At 43.7% G+C, this 26,739-nt stretch overlaps 1 protein-coding gene across 14 annotated transcripts in view; it reads right to left on the bottom strand.

Annotated features, from left to right (window-relative positions):
• ncor1 (nuclear receptor corepressor 1) overlaps nt 1-26,739 on the bottom strand; it is a 399,352-nt gene that overhangs the window by 184,371 nt on the left and 188,242 nt on the right. For all 14 annotated transcript variants that reach the window (XM_078548371.1, XM_078548367.1, XM_078548369.1 and 11 more), the window contains 2 exons: nt 12,523-12,653; nt 1,446-1,633 (listed from right to left, as the gene is read on the bottom strand). In XM_078548371.1, coding sequence (XP_078404497.1) covers nt 1,446-1,633; nt 12,523-12,653 — 319 coding nt within the window. The remainder of the gene's footprint in view (nt 1-1,445; nt 1,634-12,522; nt 12,654-26,739) is intronic.

Below are 26,739 nucleotides of genomic sequence, written 5' to 3' on the forward strand. Positions count from 1 at the left end.
GGCTTCAACTTTGCTGGTAAGTCTATTGTGTGGCATTTTAACAAACATGTTTTGGAAGTTCAAGTTCACCACATAGAATCATAGAATGGTTACAGCACAGGAGGCCATTTGACCCCGTGTAGGTGTTGGCCTGCTGGAGAAGCAATTCATCTAATGCCACTCCCATCTTTTCCCCGTAGCCCTGCACATTTTTTCTTTTCAGATAATGATCCAATTCCCTTTAAGGCCTTGATTGTATCTGCCTCCACCACACTCTCAGGCAATGCATTCCAGATTCTAACCACTGCATAAAATATTTTTCCCATGTTGCCATTGCTTCTTTTGCCATTCACCCGATATATATATACCCTCAGATCGGAGAGATCCTTCCACTAATTGGAACAGTTTCTGCCTATTATTCTGTCCAGATCCTTCAGGATTTTGAAGATCTTTCTCAAATATCTTTTCAACCTTCTCTTCTCCAAGGTGGACAGTTCCAACTTCTCCAATCAATGTAACTGAAGTCCCTCATCTCGGGCACCATTTTTGTGAACTGCATTACCGTCATCAACCCCCTCAGTTACCTCACCAAAAAATTCAAATCAAATTAGTTAAACAGGATTTGTCTTTTACAAATCCATGCTGGCTTTTCTCCATTAATTCACCCACGTCCAAGTGACTGTTAATTTTGTTCCAGATTATTGTTTCTAAAAGATTTTCCATCACCAAGGTAAAACCAACTGGTCTGTAGATGCTGGATTTATCCTTGCACCCTTTTTGAACAAGGATGTAAACACGTGCAATTCTCTGGGAAGTTTATTTTACAGAAATTGTGAGCTTTCACTGCTGTTTTGGAGCTTGTTTTCCACAATACAGTCAGTTGTTCTCTGAAAACCATAATGCTATGTGTTGCTATTTTATACTGAATATCGTAAAACTTAGTGTGAGTTAAAAAAGGGTAAATTCAATAGAATGAAGACTGAAAGGGTCCGAGGGACTAACATTTCACATCTAAGTCTGCAAACTAAAAAACTAATGGTAAATGAGCAGTAATTTGTAACATTACAATGCACGACATTCAGTTTCCAGAGCTCAGCTGTATATTAAACACAATCATTACCTGCAGAATAATAACTACCCATGACCTGGCACTGACTATTGTGCTGAACAGATTCTGCAACACCAGATAAGTCAATATGACCAAAATAATGGCCTGCAAGTCCAGGGTAAAGTTCTTTGTCATTATATCACATGTTTTCTTACCACTTGAACTCACAGGAAGTTATGCACCATCAGATCATTATTCATTGGGACCACAGATAGTTCAGACCTATTAATTCAGTCAAAGATTGTGAAACAAACAGATTTTAACAGGAGGAGAGAAACCTAAAGGCTGCAGTTTACAATTTTGCAGCTGGTATCTGGAAGAATATGGAGGATATTTCACTGTGCGCAGTAGTACTCACCAAGTTCAGGTGGAGGAGGGGGGTTGGGTGGCTCCTCGGTGATGGCTTCTTTTGCCATGGATCTCAGGATCCTGCCTTTCCGCCTCCCCTGACTATTTGCAGTTTTTCGCCCTCGTGGAACAGACTGTTCCTTTTCTTCAGGCTCCTCTCCTGCAGTATCTGGTTTGTCCTTTTCCTTGATAGTTTCCCTAAGGTGACACAAACAAGACAATTGAGATTTGAACTGTATATTATAGTGAATATGTCACATGCTAAGTTTTTCTCTCCACTCCAACTTTACAAACTCCAGCAACCTTTGCAGTTGCACAAATCATCTTAGCTACAGCCTATCTGCAAAAGACATGAAAATGCTTAAACAGATCAGATAAGCAGCCAACACCATCTTACACAAATATAGTTAACAGCATGAATTCTCTTACCTGCTAGAGAGGTTCCAGGGAAACAGCAAGGTGATTGTTTAAGTGTTTTGACTACAATCATATTTTAAAACAAGTAGCATAGCCAGGAACAATGGGTCGCCCATAGTCATAACAGAGACAATGGAATTGCTACAAGAGACTTCACAGGCTTTAGATGGAGCCAGTTAGCTTTGACTAAACTTTAATTAAAACAAGAGAAAGGAACATACACAATGAGTGTTATCATGAGCTACAGGATGTTTCACAGGAAGTGAGGTCAAACTCTACACAGCTTCCACTCTCAGAATTTCAATGGTATTGTCCAAAACATAATTCCTTTTGTAAACAAACCAATGATACATACTTTCATATCAATCACAACCCAAACAGTGTGGTCCCCTAGGACATGATCTGGGGAACAAAAACAATGCATCAATAAAATTCCATTCTTTAAAATTATATAGTATCTCTGCTGTTACAGCTGCCCTCCCCATGGACACTGTCAGTTTAAATTGCAGCTTTGCCCAAGCTGCTAGGCGAAATGATGCTGCTCACCATGAAACTGGCACAAACAATTCTGCACACCTTTCTGATGACCAGAGTGATATCAATGGCAGCCACAGACCAAATTGTAACTATACAGAATTCATTACTCAAATTATCCTATCCTCTTCAAATGGAGATCTTGCTATGCATTTTCTAATTGATTCTCAAACTCAGCCTTCACATGGACACATAACAAGAGACAGTCTAGTGGGGGAAACCAACTGGAACATCATTACAATGAAACCGCAATGAGTCAAACTCGGATGAAATTCCAGTTATATTGAAGTCACCAGCCATTCACGCCAGCAGAATAGCAGATCCCATAGAATGATGCCCGTGATAAGCTGAAATTTCACACTGGTAACTCTGGATTAACCAAACTTATCTAAACTTGCCATATGACCGCGCCGACCAATTATGGTGGAGTTAGACCACACTCCAGTGTATGAAATCATGGAGCGCTGGGCAAGCCAACATTTAACATCAAGATCTTTTTGTGAAATAACGGGCAAAGCCTGCAAGTATGGCTAAACCTGTGAAAAAGTTAAGTGTTGTTGACCGGAGAGAAGGTGAAGATGACACTAAGTGTAAAACCGACGCGGAAAGCAGGCATCATGAAGGAGTGGACAATTCTACCATCGAGTTTGTCCACCATTATGAAACACAAGGCCAGGGTGTAGTGCCAAATTTTGATATGTAGGAGCCCTAAGAAACTCTCTTGGCCGTGTCATTTCTAGATCTGTTATTATGCTGTTTTCCTACCAATTAATCATTTGTGTCCCCAAACATCAGTAAAACTACTTTTAAAGTGAAAAATATTGGTGCCGTTATGCATTTTATTTCAAACCACATGGCATTTTGAATCATTAGTCTTTAGCATAGCTAGAATTTCATTATGCAACAGGTTAATTATTTAATTCAAGCCTATTAAAAACTATTCTGAATTACAGAAACTACTTTTTTTATTCATTCATGGGATGTGGGGGGTCGTTGACTAGTCCAACATTAGGCCCATCCCTAATTGCCCTTGAGAAGGTGGTGGTGAGCTGCCTTCTTTAACTGCTGCAGTCTATGTGGTGTAGGTACACCCAGAGTGCTGTTAGGGAGGGAGCTCTAGGATTTGATCCAGCGACAGTGAAGGATTGGGGGATGGTATATAGAGGGGGCCGCTGATTTTTTTGATTTATATTAATAACCTAGACCTGGGTGCGCACAGGGCATAATTTCAAAATTTGATGATGATGCAGGACTTGGAAGTATTGTGAACTGTAAGGAGGATAGTGATAGATTTCAAGATGATATAGACAGGCTGGTGGAATGGGCAGACACGTGGCAGATGAAATTTAATAAGAACATAAGAAATAGGAACAGGAGTAGACCATTCAGCCCCTCGAGCCTGCTCTGTCATTCAAAAAGATCATGGCTGATCTTCTTGTGTTTTGACTTCCACGTTCCCATCTAACCCAGTTAACCTTTGATTCCCTTGCCTAACAAGAATCTATCTACCTCTGCCTTAAAAATATTCAATGACCCCGCCTCCACCACCTTCTGAGGCGGAGAGTTCCAAAGTCGCACAACCCTCAGAAAAAGTTTCTTATCATCTCAGTCCTAAAGGGCGACCCCAAATTTTGAAACAATGCCCCCTAGCTCTAGACTCACCCACAAGAGGAAACATCCTTTCGATGTCCACCTCAAGACCGTTCAGGATCTTGTGTACTTCAATCAAGTCACCCCTCACTCTTCTAATCTCCAGTGGAAACAAGTCCAGTCTGTCCAACCTATCCTTATAAGACAACCCACTCATTCCAGGTATCAATCTAGTAAACATCCTTTGAACCGCCTCCAAAGCATTTACATCCTTCCTTAAATAAGGAGGACCAAAACTGCACACAGTATTTGAGGTGCGGTCTCACCAATGTCTTGTATAACTGAAGCAATAACATCCTTACTTATATGTTCAATCCCTCTTGTAATAAAGGATAGCATCCATTAGCCTTCTTAATTACTTGCTGTACCTGCATAGTAACTTTTTGTGACTCATGTACTGGAGCACCTAGATCCCTCTGCACCTCAGAATTATGCAGCCATTCTTCATTTAAGTAATATTCTGCTTTTTTGTTCTTCCTGCCAAAGTGAAGAACTTCACATTTTCCCACATTAAACTCCATTTGCCAGATTTTTGCCCACTCACTCAACCTATCTATGTCCATCTGCAACCTCATGTCCTTTTCACAACATACTTTCCTACCTATCTTTGTCTCATCTGCAAATTTAGCTACCATGTCTTGGCTCCCCTCATCTGATTCATTGACATAAATCGTAAAAAGTTGAGGCCCCAGCACAGACCCTTGTGGGATTCTACTCGTCACATCCTGCCAATCAGAAAAAGACCCATTTATGCATACTCTCTGCTTTCTGCCAGCCAGTCAATCTTCTATCCATGCTAATATGTTACCCACTATGCCATGCGCTTCTATTTTCTATAATAATCTTTGATGTGGCACCTTATCAAATGCCTTCTGGAAATCCAAGTACAGTATGTCTACAGGCTCCCCTTTATCCACTGCGCATGTTATTCCTTCAAAAAACTCCAATAAATTGGTTAAACATGATAACGTACGAAAGTGTGAAGTGATACATTTTGGTCAGAAGAATGAGGAGAGCTGACATAAAATAAAGGGTACAATTCTAAAGGAAATGCAGGAGCAGTGTGACCTGGGTGCATATGTACATAAATCACTGAAGGGCAGGTTGAGAAAGCAGTCAATAAATTATACAGAATCCTGGGTTTTATAACTAAGGCCACAGAGTACAAAAGCAAGTAAGTTATGAACCTTCATAAAACACTGGTTCAGCCTCAGCGGGAAGGATGTGAAGGTTTTAGAAAGGGTGCAGAAAAGATTTACAAGAATGGTTCCAAGGATGAGAGACTTCAGTCATGTGGTTAGACTGGCAAAGCTGAGACTGTTCTCCTTGGAGAAGAGAAGGTTGAGAGGAGATTTGCTAGATGTATTCAAAATTATGAGGGGTCTGGATAGAGTAAATGGAGAGAAACTGTTCCCATCGACAGAAGGTCGAGAACCTAAAGGTGATCAACAAAAGAACCAGTAGCGACATGAGAAAAAACTTCTTTGTGCAACAAGTGATTTGGATCTGAAATGCACTGCCTAAGCATGTGGTGAAGACAGATTCAACTGCAGTTTTCAAAAGGGAACTGAATAATTATCTGAAGCGAAAAGGTTTTACAGGCCTACAGGGAAAAGGTGGAGGAGTGAGAATAGCTGGGTTGCTGTTGCAGGGAACTAACACAGAGACAATGTGCTGAATGGCCTCCTTCTGTGCTGTAACCATTCTATGATTCTAATAAAGATACATTCAAGGAACTGATAAACATACGAGGAAGAAAGAAGCTGAAGGTTACCCTGATAGTGTGATCAAGGGCGGGAGGAAGTTTGTGTGGAACATAAACACCAACATAGATGAGATGGGCCCAATGGCCTGCTTCTGTGCAGTAAATTTCATGCAAAGCTGCCAGCAGGGAATACAACAATACTTCATTTCACATCCTCAGGCCACAGTCTAGGAATTAATGTTCGATAGGCAATTGCAGCAGGGTGTTTGGAGATATTGGCTGCTTTAGATCCCAGGAATCTTGAGCTTCAAAGGCCCCGAAATGCCTGTTTATGAGGAAGCTGTGTGCAGGGAGTTGTATGGTCTGTTTTTTTTTTACAGTCAAGGAGCTGTACAGGAGGGTTAATGCTGTTGCTGCTGCACATTGACTCAGACATTCAGCAGCAGCAACATCAGCAGCAGCTTGGGGCCCAGAACACTGGGCCCAGCCTTCCCTCTGCCACCTCAACCGCCCAGGCTCTGTATTTGCAACCACACTGCGAGCTCCGAACGTTCCAGTCAACTCTTACCGTCCGACCTGAACTCAAATTCCAGGAACTCATGGCCAAATTCGCCCATGTACCCCACATAACACAGGTAGAATTCACTCGGCATGGTCCCTGCATCAGTCGCCTCTGTGTCACAAATCACGCAGCCCCAAGCGGTTGCAAGGGGATTTCTGTCCAGTTTTGATTGCTGTCATCAATGAGCCAAATCCCCCCCTACATGTGTTACTCCTGGAAAGAAGTAGCTTCAATATTGGAGGCCGTGAGGATTAAAATCAACACCAATCTTACAGATTGTAATTCCAGTCAGACAATTAATGTTGTGGATTCCACTGATGTTAGTAGAAGGAAAAATCAAGTGGGACGAATAACGGATGGCCAATCAGCAAAAGGGAGTTTACCTCCAGCCTTTAAATAAGAGGTGCTGGAGGTAAAATAGGAGGAATTGGAAGTGGGGTAAGGCTGGAACCAGAGTTACAGAAAAGTCAATGACTTTTCCTAGCTCCTTATCTTTGGGACTGTTCTCCTGTTAGTTTTAAAATTCACAGCTCACTCCCAAAAGTTTATATCAATGCGTCTTTCGTGAGTGATTTCACCTCCTTAACAATGTTTTGTCTTGTTGTCAGGAAAGAGAGACTGGATTTGGACACGTTGCTTTGACCCAAGAGCTCTTTGAGTTAAGGATGGGCGTGTAAATGCTGCAAGCAGCGTTGGTAACTATTCATTATGGCCCCTATGAATCATGTGGGGTGCTGGATTACAGGGCTAGCTATTAAAGCCTTTAAATAGGAGGTGCCAGAGCAACGTTCCAGTGCGCTCCAGCAGCACTATACCCCTGCACAAGGCAAACGTCCTGGAACAGTTCAACAAGCAGGCATTCTCTCCAGCAGCGAAGAGAATGAGAACGGCTGCCTATCCTGAAGAAGTTCTGCTAAAGTGGTTCAAGTTAGCCTGAACCAGAGAACATTCCTATCTCCAGTCCAATCCTGCAGGAAAGTGAAGTTGCCCTGGCGAAGACGCTGGGCCACATTGAGTTCACCTGCAGCGGCGGATGATTTGGACTGATTCAAGGCAAGGCAAGGCAACGTCTTCCTCACTATAAGTAGTGAGGTTGCAGCGCTTACAGCAGCAATGACAGAAGATTAGCTCCAAAACTTGCCCATGTTTTGAACAAGTGTGTGCCACGAGAAATTTTTAATGAAGGTAAAACTGGACTGTTCTACTGTCTTGTACCACACTGCTCTAGGACTTCACACTACAGCACGAAAACACGTTTGACTGCATTGATGACATGGTAGATTGTATCGTGCACATCTGAAGACAGCACACTAAGCAGAAAAAGATTATGGCGTTTTTCCAGAGCTAACTCCCAACAAAGCTCAGGCCTTTTACAAGGTCAAACCGTTGTAAGAAATGAACAAATTGAATAAAGGCATTTTTACACAATTACTGCTTTACTGTGTTTTCATTTGGCATTTGAAATTTGTTGTTTTTGATTTAGACTACATTTGTAGGCATATCAGGTTACACAGAGATGCGTTCATGTGGAAATGGGGCTTCCTCAGCTATCATGAAGCTCCGCTTAACAGAAATTTGTGTGCGGATCCCCTGGGATTCAACTCATCAGCATCTTCCTGTATTTAACAAAGCTGGTTTCACACAGTAGCCTAGTCATCTTACAGTCCCAAATGTACACAAGGCTCTGGTAACTCATAATACCCTTTTTGAAAGAAGGCAGTACAGAAACCAAATTTGAAAAAGACATGTACATTAAAAAAAAGGCTCCGTGCCTCAAAACAGAGAAAGAAGCAAAGGACAGGTTCGGAGGGAAGCTTCATATGTAGCAATTTCCAAATAATGAGAAAGACTGTCACACTGGTGCAGAATGAAATTCCTAATGTGTTAAATCTAAGCACACAGAGGGCTGAAAGCACGGTGCAGCAATAATTTAACTTGGAGTTGAACCTAGAAGCACAAAAGCAAGTAAAACAAATCGACTATACCAAAGGGTTACAGCACAGAAGGCCTTTCTACCCTTCATTTTAGTGCCAGGATTTTGCTAGTCTAATTTTACTTCTCTTATCTTTCCTCAGAGCCATTACCCCATCATTATCCTCTTTGCTTCAAATGTTTATTAAATTTTTCCTTGAATAATTTAGTTTTTACTAGTGTTCTCTATAATCCCCTATTTATAAGATCCAAAATACTACTGGGCTTCCTATGGCTTCAGCTATCTATTCTAACACTTTGTGAATTATGTACTTGAACCCATAGGTCTCTGTGTTCATCCACAGCCTTCAGCATATTTCCAGTGTGTGTGTATTCTCATTCCTTGTGTTTTTGCCACACTTCATGTTAAACTGCATCATCTTGAGTCTCCATCAAGATAATAACAGATAATTTTAAATTAAAAACAGTTGCATTACCCTCGTCTGCATCACATTGAAGTCAATTGCTAGGCACTGGCCAAAGCCACCTCGCCATCCCGAAGGCCAGCATGCACTGTAACTGAGGCAAACACAGGGAGCATCTGATGTGTGTCCATAATTGCAACCGCTACCAGTGGAGGGAGCCACTGCACCGTATTCAGCTCATGCTTGTGTGCACATGCCCAGTGTTCCTTCGAAGCTGTGCGTCTGCGCGGCGCACAACAGTCCATCAAGTGCCACGCACTTAATTATCACAGCCATGCACATCCTGGTGGTTAAATGAGGGTTAATGCCACTCTAACCCATATGCAAAGAAATGGTAGACTCCACTGTGACAGGAAATTAATGAACGAGAGCCAAATCTGACATGATTAATCAGATGGAATCAACCAGCCAAAGTTCACCTGTGTCAGTTCTTGGAGAGCAAAGTTATCACTCAGTCTGACTAATGTGTATTAGCTGATTCCCTGAAACTAAACAGCAAGCAGTCACCCTCCCAAAGTCTACAGCACCCACTCCAGACTGTTAGCTGGGCCAATCTCAATCTCAGTCCCACTTCCCCTTCACTTCCCAGTTCCATTACCCTGTGCAGCAGAAGAAAGGCGGTGAGAGGGAGGGTCGGGGAAGGAGGCGGCGAGAGGGAGGGTCGGGGAAGGAGGCGGCGAGCGGGAGGGTAGGGGAAGGAGGCGGCGAGCGGGAGGGTCGGGGAAGGAGGCGGTGAGAGGGAGGGTCGGGGAAGAGGGCGGCGAGAGGGAGGGTCGGGGAAGGAGGCGGCGAGCGGGAGGGAGGTGGCGAGCGGGAGAGAGGTGGCGAGCGGGAGAGTCGGGGAAGGAGGCGGTGAGCGGGAGGGTCGGGGAAGGAGGCGGTGAGAGGGAGGGTCGGGGAAGGAGGCGGCGAGAGGGAGGGTCGGGGAAGGAAGCAGTGAGCGGGAGGGTCAGGGAAGGAGGCGGTGAGAGGGAGGGTCGGGGAAGGAGGCGGTGAGAGGGAGGGTCGGGGAATGAGGTGGCGAGCGGGATGGAGGTGGTGAGCGGGAGAGTCGGGGAAGGAGGCGGTGAGAGGGAGGGTCGGGGAGGAGGCGGCGAGCGGGAGGGAGGCGGCGAGCGGGAGAGTCGGGGGAGGGAAGTGGTGAGCGGGAGGGTCGAGGGAGGGAAGTGGTGAGCGGGAGTTGACGAGCAGGAGAAGTTGAAAGAATTTGCAAATTATTAGGAGTTAGTAAGTTAAGAGTTAATAAGTTAATAACTTCTCAACTCTTAATAAGAGTAAGAGGATTTTGGGCCTATTAATACCGCTGATCTAGTCATCCTGCTGCAGTTGGTTTTGTACAATCTTTAAAGGAAGATTGATTTCAAAGACATTTGACAGAATAAAAACATACGGGCAATTCTAGGGAGTTTGTGAAAAGTTTTGGATTTATGGCCCAGATTTCCAAATAATAATGCAAAGGCTCTTGTAGCTCTTTTTATTTTGAGTTGGTCAAATTGAAACAAAAAGATCCTTGTCTTCTCTTCAGCCTTTGCTACCAATTCAAATTTTTGTCCATCAAATGACTAAAATACAAGTTGCTATATAAAATCTAACCAAGCCCTCTCTCATGTATGGTGATGTAGTGGTTATGGCACTGAACTTACAACCAAGAGGTCGTGAGTCCAAATGTCATCATGGTAAATTTAAAAATGAATTCCAAAAATCAGGTCATTTGTGTTTAGCATGTTACCATGTCAATGGCTGGTGCTGAGATTCTTTCTTCTTCTTTCATAACCATAGTAACTTATACAATTATATATTATAGATTTCTACTGGTGGAACATATCTGCATATTACCTTGATAAGGTGCATGTAACAAAAAAAATTGCGCACAAGGATGGAAAAAAGAAGGGGGAACGTTGATGCCACACCCTGTTTCACATGTCAGGCTGGCTGACCCAGCTTTTAGAGCCAATCCTGAAGTTTGGGATCTGATCATCTACACGGAACAAGTCAATGCTTCCCACTTGCCTGGATGCAGCTCCAGCAACACTCGAAGTTTGACTCTCGGACAAAGTGGTTTGCTTGATTGGCATCCCATCCAATACCTTATACATTCACTCCCTTCACCACCTAGAAGGACAAGGGCAGCAGGCACATGGGAATACCACCACCTGTAAGTTCCCCTCCAAGTCACATACCATCTTGACTTGGAAATATATCACCACTCCTTCATCACTGGGTCAAAATGCTGGAACTCCTTCCCTAATAACACTATGGATGCATCTACAATGTAAGGACTGCAACAGTTGAATGCGATTCCCCACTACCTTCTCAAGGGAAATTAGGGATGGGCACCAAACGTTGGCTGTTTCAGGAATGCCCACATTCCATGAAATAAATTGAAGAGATAGTTTATGTCTTGCAGATAAGGATTGAGAAAATCCTTTTGCAAGATGGTTCATGATGAGTAATGGCATGGGTAGAATGTATGCCAACCTTCCCAATTGTAGAATTGTAGAAAGGTCACAGCAGTGGCCATTTGCCTGTGCCGGCTCTCTGTAAGAGCAACACAGCTAGTCCCACTCCCTGCTCTGTCCCGACAGTCCTGCAATATCTTTTCTTTACAGATACTATTCAATTCCTTTTTGAAAGCTACAATTGAATCTGCCTCCACCACACTTTCAGGCAGTGCATTCCAGATCCTAAACACTCGCTTCGTAAAAAAGATATACTCACATCAACTTTAGTGCTTATGTTATTCACTTTAAATCAGTTTGCTCTGGTTCTGCCACTGGGAATCGTTTCTTCATATCTACTCTGTCCAGGCTATTCATGATTTTGAACACCTCTAACAAATCGCCTCTCAACCTTCCCTAAAGAGAATGGCCCCAGCTTCTCTAATCTATCCATGTAACTAAAGTCTCAACCCTTGATGGCAATAAGTTAAAGAGCTATTTGTGTTGCAAACTACTTTGTCGTGGGTTTACTGGCCACTTGTTACCAAATGAAAGAACTGTTCCCTAGATCATAGAACTTCATTGGGGCCTACTATAATGCAGTCCAGTGGACCATATCGCGAGATCATGTTATAGGTGAGGCTGCATTATAACGTTATAGACTTGTGTTGTTATTTGCAAAACTTTGAAAACAAAGGTGGTTTATTTTGGGCTAAGATGGAAGAGTATTGGAGCCCCAAGTTCTTGATCAGCAGGTTTATAATGTTTGTTTCTCTGCCCAGAGGTATTCCCACCATAAAATACAAGAATCTCTGTAGATATGAAAGTATTCAACAGATTGCCATCATCTGTACTGCTTTTGAACCTTGCAAACATTTTAATTCATTTAGACAAAAAGGGGGTGGGGGAGCCATTTGGCAAACATCAAAAAGCAGACCGAGTTGTCAAAAAGAGCAAATTTTTGCTTTATAAGTGATTTTTAAAATTGACACAACTGTGATTATTCATGATAATTCATGATAAGCGCAAACATTTCAATAACCTGCAATGCAATATTTAGGATTGATTGATGTGTGCCTAGACCCAGAAGACCCTTAAACATATTTAAAAACATTTACTGCATCCATTAAAAATAAATAAATTGCATAAGTAAATGTTGTGGCAACGAGAGTGAGGATAAATTTAAATGTAAATTTCGGGGTCGGGAGGACCTGCATCATGCCAAGTTCTGTGTTATAGCAGGGCCCTAATGTTTTATGTTGACATAGAATGTGAAGAAAAAGCAAACAGTGAGTAGCGTTTCGGTACCAGTGGTTCCCCCATATGTATGCACAACTGTTAGAATGAATGAGCTTCCATAGAGCAGCTCCTGTGAGTTTTCTGACCTTTGAGGTTCTTCCTTATCATCTTTCTCCTCTTCCTTCTTCTCCTCCTTTTCTTCTTTCTCTACTTTTTCAACTTTCTCCTCTTCTTTTTCGGCTTCCTTTTCTTCTTGTGAAGGGCGAGAAATCTGTTGCTGTAAAACAAAGGAGCAGTCCATGTTTAATAGCAAGCAGGCAGCCTGTGAACATTAAGCATGTTAAGTATTCTCAAAAGCAGTTTCTTTCTGCTAACTGAAAACACAACAGCTGTTGGTTTCCAGTATTACCATACAGATGTACTGAGTCAATCTACTACCTGTCAAAGTTATTACTACGTTTTTGAAGTTTCTTAGGCCTATTTGAGTCCCACATTCTCCTGGTAAAAAGTCATGGAAATATAAATCAGTAAAATATCCCAATACCAGAGTTTTGTACTAATAAAATAAGACAGGGTAAATTCTCTGGGTTGAAGGTTCCTTGCTTTAATTTCTAAATAACAGCATTAACCATTGATAGAAAAATTGTACATTTATTGAACAGAATGTTTATCTGAACAGTAACCAAAACAATGTACTAAAGGAACAAATGATCAGCCTTTGGGAAACCTCAGAGTCCCTGTCCTGCAGGGGTTTTAATGAAGGTCACCCTGCAGGCGCTCAACCACCATCTGCCAATTGTATTTCACTGTGTGAAGTGTTTGGAGACATTTTGATGAGCTACTGTGCTATATAAAGGCACACATTCATCTGTAAAAAATACTCAAATGCAGCTCCCTAGTATTTTCCTATAGGTACCTAATGCTAAACAAGCCCACTTCAGGCTTAGTTTTTGCCTCATTTATTCACATTTATTATTACATAGCCTATAGGTCATGACTAAATAGGGGTACTCCAGTTGCAGGAAGGGAACACATTAAAAAAAATTTTTAAATGGGAACTGAGCCATAAATTTGCTATGGGTAATATTGTATTTCCTCTCCTCCTTTTGCTACTTTTTCAGCTAGGCAGCTTGCTCCTTAGTTTCAAGTCAGTACCACTGATCACAGGAGAAGGCACTGTAGCACAAAACAGAGTACAGATAAACGGGTCATTTTCAGGTTGGCAGGCTGTTATTAGTGTGGTGCCACGAGGATCAGTGCTGGGGCCTCAGCTATTTACAGTCTACATTAATGACTTTGATGAACGGACCGAGTGCAATGTGCTCAAATTTGCTGACAATATAAAGCCAATTGGAAAAATAAGCTTTGAGGAAGACACAAGGAGTCTGCAAATCGATTCCAGATTATGGATAGGTTAAGTGAGTAGGCAAGAAGATGACAGGAGGATTATAATGTGGGGAAGTGTGAAATTATTTACTTTGGTTAATAAAGTACATGGGACCTTGGGCTTTATAAATAGAGGCATGGATTACAAAAGTAAGGAAGTTATGGTGAACCTTTACAAAACACTAGCTCAGCCTCAACTTATTATGTCCCATTCTAGGCATCACACTTTAGGAAGGATGCCTAGAACTGAGGGTGCAGAAAGGATTTAAGAATAGTTCTAGGATGAGGGGTCATAGCTGCGTCAACAGATTGGGGAAGCTGGATAAAAGCAAAATACAGCAGATGCTGGAAATCTGAAACAAAAACAGAAAATGCTGGAAAAACTCAGCAGGTCTAACAGCATCTGTGGAGAGAAAAACATAACGTTTTGAGTCCGTATGACTCTGAAGAAAAGTCATAAGGACTTGAAACGTTAACTCTGTTTTTCTCTCCACAGATGCTGTTAGACCTACTGAACTTTTCCAACATTTTCTGTTTTTGTTCGGGAAGCTGGAGTTCTTCTCCCTGCAGAATAGAAGCTGAAGAGGAGATTTGATAGAGGTGTTCAAAATCACGAAAAGTCCGAACAGAGTAAATAGACAGCAACGGTTCCCATTGGTGGAAAGGTCATGAAACAGAGGACACAGATTTAAAGTGAATGGAAAAAAAATCCAAGGAAATCCTTTTTTACGCACAAGCGGTTAGGATCTGGAATTCACGATTTGGAAGCGTGGTGGGGGCAGATTCAATCATGGCTTTCAAAAGGGCATTAGGTAATTATCTTAAAAGAAAAAACTGCACAACTATGAGGAAAAGGCAAGAGAGCAGGACCAGCTCTTGCAGAGCGTCAGCATGGACACAACGGGCCAAATGGCTTCCTTCTGTGCTGTAACCATTCTATAATTCAATGAAGAAACACAAAGTTAACATGCAGGTACAGCAAACAATTAGGAAGGCAAATGGTATGTTGGCCTTTACTGCAATGGACTTAGACAATAAGAATAAGGAAATCTTGCTACAATTGCACAGGGCACAGGTGAGACCACACCTGGAATACTGTGAACAGTTTTCGTCTGTGTACCTAAGGAAGGATATATTTGCCTTGGAGGGGGTGCGGCAAAGGTTCAATACATTAATTCCTTAGATCTCTGAAGGCGGAGGGGCATGTTAGTGGGGTGGTGAAAAAGGCACATGGGACACTTGCCTTTATCAATCAAGGCATAGATTACAAAAGTAGGGAGGTCATGTTGGAGTTGTATAGAACCTTGGTGATGCCACAGCTGAAGTACTGTGTGCAGTTCTGGTCGCCACATTATAGGAAGGATGTGATTGCGCTGGAGGGGGCGCAGAGGAGATTCATCAGGATGTTGCCTGGGATGAAACATTTAAGTTATGAAGAGAGGTTGGATAGACTTGGGTTGTTTTCGTTGGAGCAGAGAAGACTGAGGGGCGACCTGATCGAGGTGTACATGATTATGAGGGGCATGGACAGGGTGGATAGGAAGCAGCTGTTCCCCTTAGTTGAAGGGTCAATCACAAGGGGGCATAAGTTCAAGGTAGGGGCAGGATGTTTAGGGGGGATGTGAGGAAAAACTTTTTTACCCAGAGGGTGGTGACGGTCTGGAATGCGCTGCCTGGGAGGATGGTGGAGGCGGGTTGCCTCACATCCTTTAAAAAGTACCTAGATGAGCACTTGACACGTCATAACATTCAAGGCTATGGGCCAAGTGTTGGTAAGTGGGATTAGGTAGGTGGGTCAGGTGTTTCTCACATGTCGGTGCAGACTCGATGGGCCGAAGGGCCTCTTCTGCACTGTGATTCTGTGATGAGAGGGGTATCCTATGAGGAGCGAGTGAGTAGATTGGACCTATATTCTCTGTAGCTTAGAAGTATGAGAGTTCAAACATGTGATACATAGTGTGCTTCACAGGGCAATTGTTGAGGTGCTATTTCCTTGGCTTGAGAGTCTAGGAGTGCGTAGTCTTAGGGTAAAGGGTTGACAATTTAGAACTGAGATGAGGAAAAATATCTTCATTCAGAGGACTGTGAATCTTTGGAAATCTCAAGCCCAGGGATTTAAAAAATTTATTCTTTCACTGGATGCTGGCATCACTGGCTAGACCAGCATTCACTGCCCATCCCTAATTGCCCTTGAGAAAGTGGTGGTGAACCTCCTTCTTGAACTGCTGCAGTCCATGTGGTGTAGGTACATCCACAGTGCTCTTAGGGACTGAGTTCCAGGATTTTGACCCAGTGACAGTGAAGAAACGGCGATATGTTTCCAAGTCAGGATGGTGAGTGATTTGGAAGGGAACTTCCAGGTGGTGCTGTTCCCATGCATCTGCTGCCCCTGTCCTTCTAGGTGGTAGAAGTTGTGGGTTTGGAAGGGGCTGCTGAAGCGCCTTGGTGAATTGCTGCAGTGCCTCTTGTAGATGGTACACACTGCTGTTACTGTGCATCGGTGATACAGGAAGTGAATGTTTAAGGTGGTGGGTGGTGCCATGCAGGCTGCTTTAATGAAAGCAAAATACTGTGGATGCTGAAGAAATAAAAACAAAAAGTGCTGGAAAAAGTCAGCAGTTCTGGCAGCATGTGTGAAGAGAGAAACAGAGTTAACATTTTGAGTCCAATATGACTCTACTTTGGAACTGAAGAGAGGCAGAAATGTGATGGATTTCACGCTGTTGAAAAAGGGGGAAAGTCAGGTGGAGCAAAAAGGGGAGGTCAGGGATAGGTTAGCGGGCGAGGGAGATTAAATTACAAAGGTATCATGTAACAAAAGGCAAAGACCGTGGCAATGGTGGTAGTAAAGGAATAAATCATTGGTCTAAAGTAGGTGTTTCTTTTCTTTATTCTTTCATGGGATGTGGGCGTCACAGGTAAGGCCAGCATTTGTTGCCCATCCATAATTGCCCTCGAACTGACCTTGCTAGGTCATTTCAGAAGGTAGTTAAGAGTCAACCACATTGTTGCGGGTCTGGAGTCACATGTAGGCCTGGCCAGGTAAGGACAGCAGATTTCCTTCGCTAAAGGACATTAGTGAATCAGGGTTTTCACAACATTCGACAATAGATTCATGGTCACCATTACTGATTTATTATATTCCAGGTTTATTAACTGAATTCAAATTCCACCAGCTGCTGTGGTGGGATTTGAAACTATGGCCCCATGGCATAAAACAACAAATGCTCTTGTCTAGACCTGGAAAAATTTATTAACTTTGCTTTCAATTTCCACCCCTCCATCACTTTCACATGGTCCATCTCTGACACTTCCCTTCCCTTCCTTAATCTGTGTCTCAATTTCTGGTGATAGACTGCCGACCAATATTCATTACAAGCCCACCGACTCCCACAGCTACCTCGACTACAACTCCTCCCACCCTGCTTCCTGTAAGGATTGCATCCCATTCTCTCAGTTCCTTCGCCTCCGTCGCATCTTTTCTGATGATGCCACTTTCCAAAACAGTGCTTCTGACATGTTTTCCTTCTTCTTTAACCAAGGTTTCCCACCTACGGTGGTTGTCAGGGCCCTCAACTGTGTCCAACCCATCTCCCGCGCCTTTGCTCTCACACCTTCCTCTCCCTCCCAGAACCATGATAGGGTCCCCCTTGTCCTCACTTTTCACTCCAGCAGCCTCCGCATTCAAAGGATCATCCTCCGTTATTTCCGCCAACTCCAGCATGATGCCACCACCAAACACATCTTCCCCTCACCCCCCCTGTCAGCATTCCGTAGTGTCTGTTCCCTCCGGGACACCCTGGTCCACTCCTCCATCACCCCCCAACACCTCAACCCCGTTCCATGGCACCTTCCCATGCAATCACAGAAGGTGCAACACCTGCCCCTTTACTTCCCCTCTCCTCAACGTCCAAGTGCCCAAACACTCCTTTCAAGTGAAGCAGCACTTCACTTGCATTTCCCTCAATTTGGTCCACTGCATTTACTGCTCCCAATGTGGTCTCCTCTACAATGGAGAGACCAAACGCAGACTGGGTGACCGCTTTGCAGAACACCTTCGGTCTGTCCGCAAGCTTGACCCAGACCTTCCTGTCGCTTGTCATTTTGACTCTCCACCCTGCTCTCATGCTCATTTGTCCTTGGCCTGCTGCAATGTTCCAGTGAAACTCAACCCAAACTGGAGGAATAGCATCTCATCTTCTGATTAGGCACTTTACAGCCTTCCGGACTTAACATTGAGTTCAACAACTTCAGGCTATGAACTCTCTCCTCCATCCTCACCCCTTTTTGACCCCCTTTTTTCAAATATTTATTTTTAAATTTTTATGTATATGTTTTCTTCCCAACTATTATAAATTTATTTCTATTTTTATTCATTGCTTTATCCCCACCTTTTAGTCTATTTTGATCTCTTTTCCCACACCGCCCCCTCCCCCACTAGGGCCATCTGTCACTTGCTTATTCTGCTTTCTACTCTTAATGTCACCATTAGCACTTCCTTTAACCAGTATCACCACCATCAACACTCCTTTGACCTTTTGTTTACGACATCTTTTGCAATGTCTCCTTTGCCTCCACCTATCACTGGCCTTCTATCCAGCTTCACCTGTCACCCTTAAACAGTATATAATTTCACCATATTTTCACTCCTCTTTAGTTCTGAAGAAGTCATACAGACTTGAAACGTTAACTCTTGTCTTCTCTCCACAGATTCTGTCAGACCTGCAGAGTTTTTCCAGCACATTTTGTTTTTGTTTCAGATTTCCAGCATCCGCGGTATTTTGCCTTTATCCCCATGGCATTAGCCTGGGTCTCTGGATTATTAGTCCAGCGACATTAACACTATGTCACCCTTTTCCCCGCAAGTGTTATTAACAGAATAAGGCTCAGCACTGTCTGAATGCAAAACATGAGAACAAGATACAAACTGGCACTAGGGGGATAATTATACAAAATGCAGGACAGAGTTCATGGTCTGAAGTTGTTGAACTCAATGCTGAGTCCAGAAGGCTGCAAAGTAGATGAGGTGCTGTTCCTCAAGCTTGCGATGGGCTTCACTAGAACACTGAAGAAGGCTAACGACAGAAATGCAAGTATGAAAGCAAGGTGGTGAATTGAAATGGCAAGGGACCGCAAAGTCAGGGTCATGTGTACGGGCTGAATGGAGGTGTTCTGCAAAGTGGTCACCCAGTTCGCATTGTGAGCAATGAATACAACAGGCTAAGTTGAAAGTAGAGGTAAATTGCTGCTTCACCTAGAAGGTGTGTTTGGGGCCTTGGACAGTGAGGAGGGAGGAGGTAAAGGGGCAGGTGTTACACCTCCTGCAGACTGCTTAGTTCTGGATGGTGTCGAGCTTCTTGAATGTTAAGAGCTGACTCATCCAGGCAAATGGAGAGTATCCCACCACACTCCTCACATACAAACATACGAATTAGAAGTAGGCCAAACAGCCCTTGTGCCTGCTCCGCCATTCAAGATCATGGCTGACCTGTCTGTGTTTCGAGCTCCCCATTCCCACCTACCCATGATAACTTTGATTCCCTTGCCTAACAAGAATCTATCTACCTCTGCCTTAAAAATATTCAATGACCCCGCCTCCACCACATTCTGAGGCAAAGTTCAAAGTCGCACAACCCTCAGAAAAAAATTCTCCTCATCTCTATCCTAATAGGACAACCCCTAATTTTAAAACAGCATCCCTTAGTTCTGCACTCTTCCACGAGAGGAAACATCCTTTCCATGTCCGCCTTGTCAAGGCCATTCGGATCTTATACACTTTAATCAAGTCACCCCTCACTCTTCTAAATCCAGTGGAAACAAGCCCAGTCTATCGAACCTATCCTCCTGTGACAACCCGCTCATTCCAGGTATCAATCCAGTAAACCTCCTCTGAACTGCCTCCAACACATTTATATCCTTCCTTAAATAAGGAGGCCAAAACTGCACACAGTATTTGAGATGTAGTCTTAACAATGCCCCTGAAAAACTGAAGCAAAACATCCTTATTTCCATGTTCAATTCCTCCCTGAATAAAGGACAGCATTCCATTAGCCTTCTTGACTACGTGATGTACCTGCATACTAACATTTTGTGACTCATGCATGAGAACACTTAGATCCCTCTGCACCTCGGAATTCTGCAGTCATTTTCTATTTAAGTAATACTCTGCTTTTTTATTCTACCTGCCAAAGTGAACAACTTCACATTTTCCCACATTATACTCCATCTGCCAGGTTTTAGCTTATTCACTCAACTTATCAATATCTGTCTGAAAATTCCTCATGCCTTCTTCACAACATACTTTCCTACCCATCATCTGCAAATTTAGCTACCATGCCTTTGTTCCCCTCATCTAAGTCATTGATGTAAATTGTAAAAAGTTGAGGCCCCAGCAGACCCCTGTGTGACCCCACTCGTCGTATATTGCCAATCAAAGACCCATTTATGCATACTCTGTTTTCTGCCAGCCAGCCAATCTTGTACCCAGGCTAATATGTTACCCCCTACACCATGAGCTTTTATTTTCCGCAATAACATTTGATGTGGCACCTTATCAATTATCTTCTGGAAATCCAAATACACTACGTCTACAGGCTCCCATCTATCCCCTGCACATGTTACTCCTTCAAAGAACTCTAATAAATTGGTTAAGTATGACTTCCCTTCCATAAAACCATGCTGACTCTTCCCGATTACCTTGAGCTTTTTTAGGTGCCCAACTATAACCTTTTTAATAATCGACTCCGACACCTTCCCCAAGACATACGTCAAGCTATAGTTTCCTGTTTTCTGCCTCTCTTCCTTCTTGAATAGAAGGGTTATATTTGCTACTTTCCAGTCTAATGGAACCTTTCCAGAATATAGGGAATTTTGGAAAATTAACACCAACGCATCTACTACCTCATTAACCACTGCTTTTAAGACCCTAAGATGAAGTCCATCAGGACCTGGAGACTTGTCAGCCACAGCTCCATCAGTTTGCTCAGTACTGCTTCCCTAGTGATTGTAATTTCACCAAGTTCCCCTCTCTCTTCCATCTCCCGATTTACAGCTATTACTGAAATGTTTTTTGTATCCACTATAGTGAACACAGAAGCAAAATATTGTTCATTTCATCTTCCATTTCCTTATTATCTACTATTAACTCCCCACTGTCACTCTCTAGAGGACCAACACTCACTTTACTTACCCTTTTCCTTTTTAAATACCTGTAGAAACTCTTGCTATACGTTTTTACATTTCTAGCTAGCTTCCTCTCATACTCTAATTTCTTTCTGCTGATTAACCTTTTAGTCATTCTCTGCCGTTCTTTATATTCTGACCAATCATCTGACCTGCCACTCATCTTTGCGCAGTTAAATGCTTTCTAAGTTTAATGCTTTCCCTAGCCCCTTCAATTAACCACAGATGGTGGGTCCTCCCTTTAGAATATTTCTTTATAGAAGTAATATACTTAGTATGAGTATTCTGAAATATCCCCTTAAATGTCTGCCACTACTTCTCTATTGATCTATCCCCTAGCCCGTATCCCAGTTGACTTCAGCTAGCTCAGCTTTCATGCCCACATTTAAGTTTAAAATATTACTCTTAGGCCCACTCTTCTCCCTTTCAAACTTGTGCCTTGTAGATGGTGGACAGGCTTTGATGAGTCAGGAATTGAGCTACTCGCCGCAGAATTCCCAGGACCTGACCTGTTCTTGTAGCCACAGGATTGATATGGCTTGTCCAGTTCAGTTTCTGGTCAATGGTAACCCCCCAGGATGTTGACAGTGGGGGAATTCAACAATGATAATGGCACTGAAAAATCAGGGAAGGTGGTTAGATTCTCTCTTGTTGGAGATCATCATTGCCTGGCAATTATGTGGCATGAAGGTTACTTGTTGAAGATGCTCCATCATTGAATACATTTAAGGCTGGGAAAGACAGATCTTTGGTCTCTCAAGGAATCAAGGGATATGAGGCGCAGGCAGGAAAGCGGAGTTGAAGCCTAAATTCAGCCATGATCACACGAATGGCGGAACAGGTTCGGCGGGCAGTATTGTCTATTCATGCTCCTACTTCTTGTGTTCACAGGTTATTTGGCTGAAATCTGGAATCTGTGGCATAGACAGCAGCCGCCATGTGGCCACCTGTTGCCAATATATGCCATTGTGCAGCAGCATTGATTGTAACACCCCAGGGAATTATGTAACAAAGAGGGATGGGCAAAAAACCACATGCTAGGTTACAGTCAGACCCACATGATTCCTTCAAGGAGGACAAGTGGGATTTGAAATCTAAAAATATCACTTTTCAATGCTTGTTCTTCGATGACAGTTTCAGCACATTTAAATATTTCTACTTCATAACATTTAAACAATCCTTGAAATTTTTGAAATTGAAAAGCTTTGAAAGATGTAACAAACATTTGTCCAGAGGACTGAAAGCTCACTCTTGAGCCTATCAGCAGCAAATGAGAGACAGAAGGAGTCTGAGATTGCAAGAGCAGCAACACTGGCAGCAGTGAGTAGACTCTGGAGAGAAAGGTACGGAGAGGGTTGGGGGGAAAGAGAGAGGCTTCTGTACCGTGCGATGCCATGAGGGGTGGGAGAGGGAGATGCTTGCACTGGACCGGGCTGGGGAGGGGAGGGAGAGGCTCACTCTGGGCTGGGCCGGGGAGGGAGAGACTCGTGGCCGGGCTGGGGAGGGAAGACTCGCGGCTGGACAGGGGAGGGAGAGGCTCGCTGCCGTGTCATGCGGGGGAGGGAGAGACTCACTGCTGGGCCAGGGAGGGAGAGACTTGCTGCCATGTCGGGTGGGGGAGGGAGAGATTGCTGCCAAGCCGGGGAGGGAGAGATACTTTACTGGGCCGCGCTGGGGAGGGAGAGACTGGCTGCAGGGTCAGGCCAGGCCGGGTTAAGTGGGAGAGGGAGAGACTCACTGCCAGGCCAGACCAGGCAGGGAGGGAAAGGGAGAGACTCGCTGCCAGGCCAGACCAGGCAGGGAGGGGGGGGAGAGACTCGCTGCCAGGCCAGACCAGGCAGGGAGGGGGGGGGAGAGACTCGCTGCCGGATCCGGAAGAGGCTGGATGTGATGGTATGGAGGCAGGCGAGTGAATGAGCGTGGGAGAGGCAGTGAGTGCGGGAGAGCCAGTGGGAGAGTGAGTGAGTGAGTGTGGGGGAGAGAGACTGAAGTGTGGGAGAGTGTGTGGAAGGGAGAGTGAGTGAGTGTGAGAGAGTGGGTGAGTGTGGGGGAGAGAGTGAGTGAGTGTGGGGGTGAGAGAGATTGAGTGTGGAACAGAGAGTAAATGAGAGTGTGTGTGTGTGCGAGAGAGTGTGTGTGATGAGAGTGAGAGTGTGTGGGAGAGAGAATGAGTGAGAGCACGAGCGAGTGAGTGTGGGAAGTGTATGTTTATCTGGCTTACTCAGTCTCAGGATTCCCGCTCACCCTCAAACTAATACACCCACTCACACGGTGGGTGAGGGTGAGTGAGTGAACATCAAGAGATTGGGAGTGAGCCAGGCAAACAGATTCTGTCATTCTCACATTCTAATGGTGATCTTCATTAATTACTCTTTCTTAATTATCAATTTATTGCTTTCACGTTGCTTTATTTTTGCTCAGCAAGTTGTTTGTTTTCTTCGTACCTCAACTTTATTTTAAACTTCATGTTTAATGTTGTGCCAAACCTTATCTTTCTGAAATAAAAACAAAAATGTTGGAAAAACTCAGCAAGTTTGGCAGCATCTGTGGAGAGAGAAACAGAGTTAACATTTCGAGTCCGTATGACTTTTCTTCAGAGCTGCCAACCTGCTGAGTTTTTTTCAGCATTTTTTGTTTTTATTTCAGATTTCCAGTCTCAGCAGTTTTTTGCTTTCATCTTGTCTTTCTGAAATTTGCTGGTTGATAGTACAAGTGAGAAGGAAATAGAAATGTGGCCCCCGAGCGAAACGGACAGACAAGCCTGAGTAAGTGGATAAGAAGAGGTCGAGTAGGCCCTATGAGGGACGAAGAAGGTGATATATAATTAGAAGTCCAGGATAAGGCTAGTATGCTTAATGAGTACTTCGTATCAGTGTTTACTAAGGGCGAGGAATCTGACAAAACTTTGGTAGAAGCAATGGATAGGGTGAAAACTGAGAGGGAGAAGGTACTGGGAAGGCTGGTTATACTTAGGGTGGGTAAGAGGATGGCTCGCATCACAGGTTGATGAAGGAAGTGGGGGTGGAGATAGCAGAAGGCCTTGTCATAATCTTCCAATCTTCCGAGATCCAGGGGAGGTGTCAGAGGATTGGACAGGGACAAATGAGACACCCTTAATCAAGAAAGGATGTAAGGGCAGTCCTAGCAACTACAGGCTAGTTAGTTTAACATCAATAGAACCATAGAAAAGTTATGGTGCAGAAAGTGGCCATTCAGCCCATTATGTCTGCGCCAGCCAAAAAGAGAAAAAAATTAGCCACTCATTTTAATCCCACTTTTCAGCACCTGGTCCGTAGCCTTGTAGGTTATAGCGCTTCAGATGCAGATCCAGGTGAGTTGATTTTAAATGAGTTGAGCATTTCAGCCTCAACCACCAACTTAGGTAGTGAATTCCAGACACCCACCACCCTCTGGGTGAAAAAGTTTTTCCTCATATTCCCTCTAATCCTTCTACCAATCACCTTAAATCTGGGTACGGCTTTATAAACAATAATCAGGGGAAAAAAATCAACAGTCACTTGGAGAGATTTAAGTTAATTAAGGAGGGACTAGAAGAGATTTGTAAAGGGAAGCTCATTCTTGACTAATCTAATTGAGCTTTTTGATGAGATAACATAGAAGGTTAAAGAGAATAAGGTGGACGTTGTTTATATGAATTTTAAGAAAGTGTTCGTCAAGTTGCCACATAAAAGGCTGGTTAACAGAATTGAAGCTTTTGCAATAGAAGGGCCAACGTCCAACTGGATAAAAAATTAGCTTAAGGACAGAAAGCAGCGAGGTGTGGTAGATCATTGTTTTTCAGACTGGAGGGTGGTGGACATCACTGTTCCCCAAGGGCCAGTGCTTGGACCACTGGTATTTTTTGCTATATATAAATGACTTGCATCTTGGAATAAAGAGTAAAATTTCAAAATTTGCCAATGATACGAAATTTGGAGGAGTGGCAAAGAGTGAGGATGATACAAAGCTTGCAACAGGACATAGATAGGCTAGCAGAATGGACAGGCAAGTGGCAGATGGAATTTAATATAGATAAGTGTGAGGTGATGCATTTTGGCGGAATGGATGGGGAAAGATGATACATATTTAATGCCACAATTCTGAAGTGTGTGCAGGGACAGAGGGACCTGGGGATGTGAGAGTCCTTGAGTGATTGCAGAGGAGATTTACTAAAGTGGTTCCAAGGATGGAAGATTTTAGTTACAAGGTTAAATTGGAAAACTGGAGTTGTTCTCCTTGGAGCAAAGGAGTGTGAAAGGAGATTCGATAGAAGTGTACAAGATTATGAGAGGTTTGGATAAGGTAGAGAAGGAAAGGTTGTTTGCACTGGTTGATAGTACAAGCACTAGGGGACACAGATTTAAGGTTTTTGGGCAAGAGATGCAGGGGGAATGTGGAGATGACTTTTTAATGAAGTATGTGGTAACGACCTGGAACTAGTCATTCCTGGTCTGGCCCAGCCAGTGAAGCCCACATCCCGTTAATGAATAAAAAATTTGCTGCCCACGAGGGTGGTGGATGAAAATTGAAAATGAAATTGGATGAGCACTTGAAGGCAATAAACCTGCACAGCCATAGGGATTGAGTGAGATAACTGGATTTCTCAGGGCCAGCATGGACTCAATGTGCTCCTTCGGTGCTGTAAATAACTCTGTATACAAGATGCACTGCAGCAACACAGCAAGGCTTCAGCGGCAGCATCTTCCATACCTACAAGCTCTGCTACATAGAAGGACAAATGCAGCAGACACATGGGAACTCGACCGCCTGTATGTTCCTCTTCAAGCTGCCCACCATTCTGACTTGATACTATATCGTTGTTCCTTCACTATATGGGTTAAAAGCTTGGAAGTCCTTCCCTAGCAGGACTGTAGCTGGATCTACACCAGATAGGTTGCAGTAGTTCAAGGTGGCGGTTTTAGAATATACTCCACTCTGCACCAATCCAGAGCAGCTAATCCCATTGTCAGGAGGGTGTTGCTACACCCTGACCTTCCCAGGGCCATACAGGCCCGGGCTTTCTATATATGACGGTTCCTATTAAATTCAAAGGTGCATGTATCCGAGCATTCGTAGAGAGCAGGGTAGGTGCAAATAACAGTGTCCATAGGCTAAAAGTGATACAATAAGTCAATGTTTCACACATAACCCTTCATTATCGGAGTCTGTGCATGTTTTCACCACATGCTTGTTGGGAACAGGGTGGGGTTAGAACTACCAAATATAAAGTTTGTCCTCCCCTGCCAGATGCCTTCAATCTGCTGGAAACTGTGCTGTAAAGAGCAGGGATACTCGGGTAATTAATTAATTAACGAAATAAAATAAGATAACAATGGCATGACGGGCGATGTGTTGCTGCTGCAGCATGTGGGAGCTGCTAGACACCAAGGTGACCCAAAGCGAACACATCTGTAGTGAATGTTTACAGCTCGAGGAACTTCAGATCCAAGTTAAGGAGCTGAAGTCTGAGCTGCAGACATTGCTCCACATCAGGGAAGGGAAAGCCACCTGGACACTTTGCTCCAGGAGGTGGTCACACCCCTTTAGATAATTCTAATTTGGTCTGTGATCAGGAACAGGAGGGTTTGACCGCAGGTGAGCCAGGTATGGGGACCCAGGGATAGCGTTCGAGGAGACTCAGCCCCTGCAACTGTCCAACAGTTATGAGGTTCTTGAAGCTGTGTGGACGAGAGCGGGGATTGCAGGGAGGATGAGCGAACTGACCACAGCACCGTGGTACAGGGAGCCATTCAAATGAGGGGAGGATATAGGAACATAGTAGTGGTAGGGGGCAG

This window comes from Cetorhinus maximus, chromosome 9, assembly GCF_964194155.1.
Source record: "Cetorhinus maximus chromosome 9, sCetMax3.hap1.1, whole genome shotgun sequence".
Lineage (NCBI taxonomy): Eukaryota > Metazoa > Chordata > Chondrichthyes > Lamniformes > Cetorhinidae > Cetorhinus > Cetorhinus maximus.